General features: G+C 40.4%; 1 protein-coding gene across 1 annotated transcript in view; it reads right to left on the bottom strand.

Moving 5' to 3' along the window:
- Positions 1-473: 473 nt before the first annotated feature.
- Positions 474-6,918, bottom strand: part of drd4a (dopamine receptor D4a) — a 19,162-nt gene continuing 12,717 nt past the window's right edge. The window contains exons 3-4 of the mRNA XM_008278001.1: positions 4,837-5,426; positions 474-761 (exon numbers count right to left, since the gene is read on the bottom strand). Of these exons, the coding sequence (XP_008276223.1) occupies positions 556-761; positions 4,837-5,426 (796 nt within the window). The 3' untranslated portion in view covers positions 474-555. The remainder of the gene's footprint in view (positions 762-4,836; positions 5,427-6,918) is intronic.

Here is a 6,918-nt window from a genome sequence, read left to right on the forward strand (position 1 = left end):
TATCATCTTAATTCTGTGAAATTTAAGATAAAAACCGAGGTACAGCTTTCCTGGCAGAAGTGATTCATTGCATTCAGTGGAATTTAAAAAGACAGAATTAGGTACCACTGCAGTAAAGGCAATGTTAGCAATATTTTCTCAACATCTGATCATTCAGCTGAGTCTACACTCTGAGACAGAAGACCTCAGCCTTAAAATCTCTTACACATGACATCACTCCACAAACAGATCTTAACAATTTGCATTTTTAATGAAAACTTTGATTTTCAAAAGATGAATTCAACATATAAAATGAGTTCTTGTCTGTTGTGTGGGGTAGAAGTGTTGCAGATTCTCTGAAGTGTTCTTTCCTCAAACTGAAGCTTCTTCACTGGAAACGTGAAGCTTAAACAAAGTTTGCTGTCGTTGCATGTAAAAAAAAAATCTCACACAGAGGAAGTAAATAATGGCAACATACACAGACCTAAGACACTAAATCAACAGCAAGCAGCACCTGTTGCAGCTGTTGTGCATTTAAAAATCATCCATTCAGCAGCCGCGTCCTCTCCAGACGTTCTAGGAGCAGCAGCGGTGCAGGACCTTTTTAAAGTAGTTCCTGAACTCCGTGTTGAAGATGGTGTAGATGACGGGGTTGAGAGCGCTGTTGACGTAGCCGAGCCACGTCACCACGCTCATCAGGGCCGGCGGCACGTGGCAGTCCTGACACCGAGCTCTCATTGTGTGGAGGACGAAGAAGGGAGTCCAGCAGAACAGGAAGGCACCTTCAACAGGAGAACAAGAAGAATCAGAGACTAGAAACAACCAGAAACTCACATTAATATAACCAGCATTTTGGTGGAGATAGTATCACCTCTGTGCAACAAGTACAGACAGAGATATGTCATGTTCAGCAGAAACTAGCACAAGCACCAGAAGCAGCAGGAAGGTGCTAGCCTGGCTCCTTCAAAACAAGAAAAACATCTACCTTGAAATGACATTTGCTGTTTGTGCTAAATAATGAGATTTTGTATTTCTGGGCCGAAGTAGAAGCAGAAAGAGTAGTCGTTTTGATCATCATTATTACCTAAGAAACAATGTACTTATGACTTGATTATACTCGCATGCAGATGCAGGGACAGCTGTGGACTCCAAGGATGTGTCGTTGCTATTATATTGCTTTTCTGTCCTCAGGAGCTTGATTGGAAGACTCCATTCCATACCCTCCATTACTTTGTGTTTAGACGTCCCCTGTCTGCCCTTTGAGTAAAATGCTCATGATGTGTTCGGATTAATAATTTATTTATAATGCTTAGATAAGTAAACTTGACTTCATTAAGTAGCTGATAACAGAACAGAAGAAAATGTCTCATTTTCTGGACTAACATTTGTAGGAAAGTTTGGTAGATTATAACCTTAATTCAGTGGCATTTGATAACTCAAACACAAATGAAGCAATCAGACAGAACCTGCTGGGCAGAGGTAATGGGAAAATGCTTAAAAAGTGATCCTTTGCATGTGTCACAGTGGTTATTATTTTAACTTTTTTATTCTGTGGGAGCTCTCTTAGAGGACTGCTCCATACTAAGTAGGTCATATCCAAGTGTTCTGCGCATACACATTAAATGTACATCACAGAGAGCCTCGTCATATAGAAAGTATAGAATAGAAATAGAATAGAACTTTATTGATCCCTTTGGTGGAAACCTCAGGGAAATTGTTGAAATTGCATAATTAATATATTAATTATATAATAATATATATAATAATAATAATAATAATAGAATTATATATATATATTATATATAATAATAACATATTAATATTAATATATTAATGGTGTAAATTGTATACGACCAGCCTTAATGATCAAACCTACATGCAGTCCATACTGTGTTTTTGGACAGTTACACATTATGTTGTCAGGCTCTGTGCTTCAGTACATTTAATCTGAAATTTAAAAAAAAAAAAAGCTTAATTAAAGTACAAAGTTTTAGCTTTAATTTGAGTAGGTTTGCATCAATATAGAAAGAACTGTGTGGAAGATACATCCTCTTTTACACAAAGTGCCTAAATTACAACATTTCAACAGTAAATGGAAACTACTATGCTGCTACATGTTATTTGAGCAGCTGTGTTTCATTTTATTGTTTAAGAAGAGCTCACATGTCACACACACAGACATAAGCACAGACAATTACAAGCATAAAAGCTGTTTGAGGCTGCACTGAGCTGATACTTCCTTTGCCACAATAAGAATAAAAATAAATAAATAAATAAATAAATGCAGAGGTAGTCCACATCACAAAGGCTTTTTTATCATCCATGTGCCAAGCTCAGGAGCACAGAATTGTCCTTCAGTTGTTTATTCACCAGGCGGATGACCTTGAGACTGAACAGTGCTTTACGTCGGTTGGTTGGCGATGTGGACAGACATAAGTTATGCCAGAAAAACAGCACCTGAAAATGAGGGTGCAGGACAGAGGTGCTGTGCTTCATGATGTTGTGAGCCTTTTTTAATGACCTGCTGCTTTTTGAAAGAGGCCAGACACTCAGGCAGTCTAGTGATTTTTGAAACAGGTGTTCGCTAAGGTTTGGAGACGGTTTCTGTTTTTGACAGAGGGATGGGAAATGAAAAGGGGAGAGACAGAATGCTCTTGATAAAGAAACTGTAGAAGGTATGTATGATGAATCTTTTGGACACTGAAAGAGGTCATGTCCATTGGTGTGCCTACCTGATTATGAATTCTGTGTTTTGTTAAAATGTCCAGGTGTCACTGATTATATTGATGAAAACCTGCTTAAATCAAAGCTGGGACTTTGCACTTAAGTGATCCATTATTTTATTTTGAATTGAATGTGATGAAGGACAGTGACTAAAGAACAAAACTGTTGGTAGATACTGGACTGTATCTACCAACCTACCAATTCATCCCTCAGGTTGTTGAGTACAATGAGTTAATGAGGTTGAGCTTCAGCGACCAGTTTTGACTTGCCTCTGACCAACCAGCCTATCTAGTGGTCAATTTATCACCCATCTTCCAAACAACTGGTCTACTCGTCTACTTACCATCTACCTACTAGACTATATAACTACCTATCTACTTACCAACCTATCAATATTGTGTATATCTCTCTGCCTACCAAACTACCACCTTTCATATGAGCCCTCCTACCCATCTACCGACCAACAGAGTGCTGGCCTCCCAGTGATCACCTGCTTTCAGTTTTGCACAGTTAGCAGCAGGACACTCAGGAGTAGTTTGGAGACTGACAGCAGGTGAACAGTTAACATCTTCCAGTTAGATTTCTAAGCAAAACTATTAAAATCCAGCCTGAGGAACCCACAACATGAACTGATTTGTGTATTTAATGTAACAGTTGTGTATGCAACAGTTAATTAGTTCATTTCCTTATAGTGTTCAGTCATTCCCTCAGACTGCGCCCTGAACTGTCAGGTGAGCTAATGAAATAGAATCATGAGAATGACTCGCACACTTAAACGTGCGTGTTGCGTAATAATTGGATTTCAGATTAAGGAGCTGAACGGATTAGCCGCTGTATGCTAAAGGGAAGCACTTGCACTGCTATTATTAGGCTGACCCATTCTAATGGATGTGTTAGTGCCTTGGAACAGGCATCAGAGGTGGCGGTGAGGCATTCAGTTCTCTGCAGTCACCTGTTATATCACCGTTCATGTAAATTTGTGGATGGGAGTTTTCATGCTGCTGACGGACAGTTCTGATCACTGGAAATCAAGTTGAACAGGGATGTCTGACACAAACCCACCTGCTTCCAAAGCTCAATGATAGTTAAATCTAAAGCAACATTTCAACACGAAGAACAATTTTACTGTGACACTGATACATTTTGACTTTTGGCTTTCATAAAAATTTTACGTGCTTCTGAGTAAGCCACAAGCTGGTCTCGCAATCTGAGTTGGGCTCATTACGCATCACTGGAAACTTACTGGTACATTATATCTGTCGCAGTTGATAAATGATTATTTCTCAGCGACAGTACAATTTGACATGCAGTAATGGCATTATTGTTACATATTTTACAGTTTTTAGTCGATGCTTTGTTCGCTGTTTAGCCAAGGAAAAGTTGAAGCGTTGTTATACATTTGATATGTTTTGTTTCAAGATTCTTGGACAAATTTGTAAAGGATCTTTGAAGGCCAGAAGACAATGTACAGATTAAGCTATATTTTAAGCCATGGCTCAGGGGTTAGCACCGTCACCTCAAGCAAGAAGATGGTTTGTGTCTCTACCTGGGATCTTTCTGTGTGGAGTTTGCATGTTCTCCCAGTGCAGAATGGGTTCTCTCCTGGTTCTCTGGCTAGATGATGTTGAGGTTAATTGGTGATTCTAAATTGTCCGTAGGTGTGAATGTGAGTGTGCTTGCTTTTCTGTCTCTCTGTGTAGACCTGTGATAGATTGGTGACCTGTCCAGGGTGTCCCCTGCCTTCCTGTTCATCAATGTCACATTAAAATTGTTCTTTAACAGTTGTTCCCCCCCAGTTTTGGAGAATCGAGGCTCTACTTCAATCTACAAACAGTGTCTTGTTTTTGGAGCCCTGCCTCTTTGAAAGCAAGGGTCACACCTATCTAATAGTAGCTTTTAGAGTCACACTGGAAAGAAGAGCTCACAAAGCACTCCACTGACCATTATAAGGCTTTCTCATCTTTAACGATAGGAACTAACGCAGCCCTTTCCTCTGTTTTCTCTGGTCATAGATCAACAGTTTAAAAAACATAATTGCACCCTTCCATTTACGTAGATGGTTCATTTTATGCCATAACTCTCTTTCCAGCCCAAAATGCTTCTTTATTGCTGCTGAACAGGAAGCAAACTTACCCACAACAACAGGAAGCACCTTCATTGCCTTTCTTTCCCGGCTGTTGATCTTGGCCCTCTTCCTTCGGCGAGGGTCAGGGTTGAACTTGATGTCCGTGAAGCTCACCGTCGGCACAGGGCCGTCTTTACACTCTGAAGAAGGGAAAGGCTGCTCCGGGGACTGGAAGGTGGACGGTTCATCGGGAGTGTCCGTCACTTCCCGCTCTATGATAGGTGGCAGCGGCGGTGGCAGCGAGGCCAGAGGAGGCAGGGAGGCTGCTGCCTCCTGCAGTTTGCGGCAGGCCTGGATGCTGTTCTTCAGCTTCGCCTTACGTGCCTCCTCCCAGCGCCGCAGGCCGCGAAACATAGCACAGTACAGTAGCAGCATGATGGGACAGGGGATGAAGAAAGAGCACACAGATGAATAGAGGACATAATCATCGTTTTCCAGTTTACACTCAGTGGGGTCGCGACCCGGCACGTTGTTGATTCCAAATATGATGGGCGAGGCCACAGCCAAGGCCAGGATCCAGGTGGCCGACAGCAACACGGCCTGCCGTAGGTCCACATGTTTCCTGTTGTAGTTGAGGGGGATTGACACAGCGATGAACCTGCAACAGGCGAGAGAAATCTTACATGTTAGAATAACATCAATAAGAACACAGTCTGCCTAATCTGACTAGTTTATTGTTGGAAAAATTAAAAATGGAAGTTAAATTGCCAGAATTCTGACACACAAGTGTCTGCTGCTATACTGACAGTGAACATGAGAGCATGCCTCTTCCTCTCTGTCAATCTCACGATGGTAGTAATAATAATTACCTATATATTTGTCACACCTTTCATAGCAGACTTCTTGACCTGTCTCTGTAGGAAAATCAAAGGTGGAGCTAATAACATTAATGAAGTCTCGACCCAGCTATTACCGCAAAGCAGCAATTAATATTGTGATTAGCTACACTTGTGACTGACAGCTGCGGTAAAAAAATCTTTAGTTTCATTCTACACTCCAAATTTTCCTTCCTGATATTAGTCTCTGTGTATTCATTATATTGTAGAACAAGTATTTGCTGTCAAGTTCCTTCTAGCCCACCCAGCTACTGCCATCTGTGCAACGTGCATGTATCCTGATGCCCTCAAGAATCCATCAAGTCTAGTGCAACCACAGTGGCAGTAGTATTTAGCCTTTGTTACACATTGCAGCAGCTGGATACAGATAAGGGACTAATGAAGCAGAGCAAGAAATTACAGAAGTGCAATAATGCTCAAAAATAAAGATATAATAAAGGTCTCATAGAGACAATATACCAGACATGAGGATTTACTGTACTGAGATGTATTTAGCACTTTTTGTAGTACAATTCTAAAGATGAGTTTCCTACCATATGTACATTTTGCAGATCTTTTTAAATACTTTTTTTCAACAACAATTTGAACTTAAAACGAATACAGAACATTTTTAAGGTATAGGGACTATTGTTTTTCTACTTTAACTTACTCCATCACTGGACAAAACTAGTGCCGTTCCTTATGTCCGGGCATGAAACAAATAAATCATTTCTCTCCAGCTAACCTCACTGTCACAGTCTGTTCACTCTGTTTAAAACTGCTTTTCTACCTGACAAAGTTCATGGTACTTATCTACCTTCACACCTCAGTGCTACCTTCTATTTACACTTTTAACTCTAGTGTACCCGACTACAAATCAGTGTCTCTGGAAAAACGCTTCTTTCAAAACACTCTTCTGTCGGCCTGAAACAAATCTACTTCCAAAGCCTTCCTTAACTCATCTCAACATGACACACGACACCATTGTGCATCCATGTCATACTTGCCATCTGCTTTACATTTAAATTAACACCACTGAATAATATATACCTGTTTTACTGACATTCTGTAATCAGTCCTGCAGCTACACGTGTCTTCATAATGTTTGACTATATCAGATCAATGTTGTAAAACAGAAGTTGTTCTCTGGCTGAAAAAAGAAATAACAATACTTGTATATAAAAGTATGGCCAGCAGTAGGCTAGGTATGACACTGACTGGCAGGAAAAACAACTGGTCTGAGGGGCTACATGATTTTGGAAAAAGAAAAAATGA

The sequence above is a fragment of the Stegastes partitus genome, unplaced genomic scaffold, assembly GCF_000690725.1.
Source record: "Stegastes partitus isolate 25-593 unplaced genomic scaffold, Stegastes_partitus-1.0.2 Scaffold112, whole genome shotgun sequence".
NCBI lineage: Eukaryota > Metazoa > Chordata > Actinopteri > Pomacentridae > Stegastes > Stegastes partitus.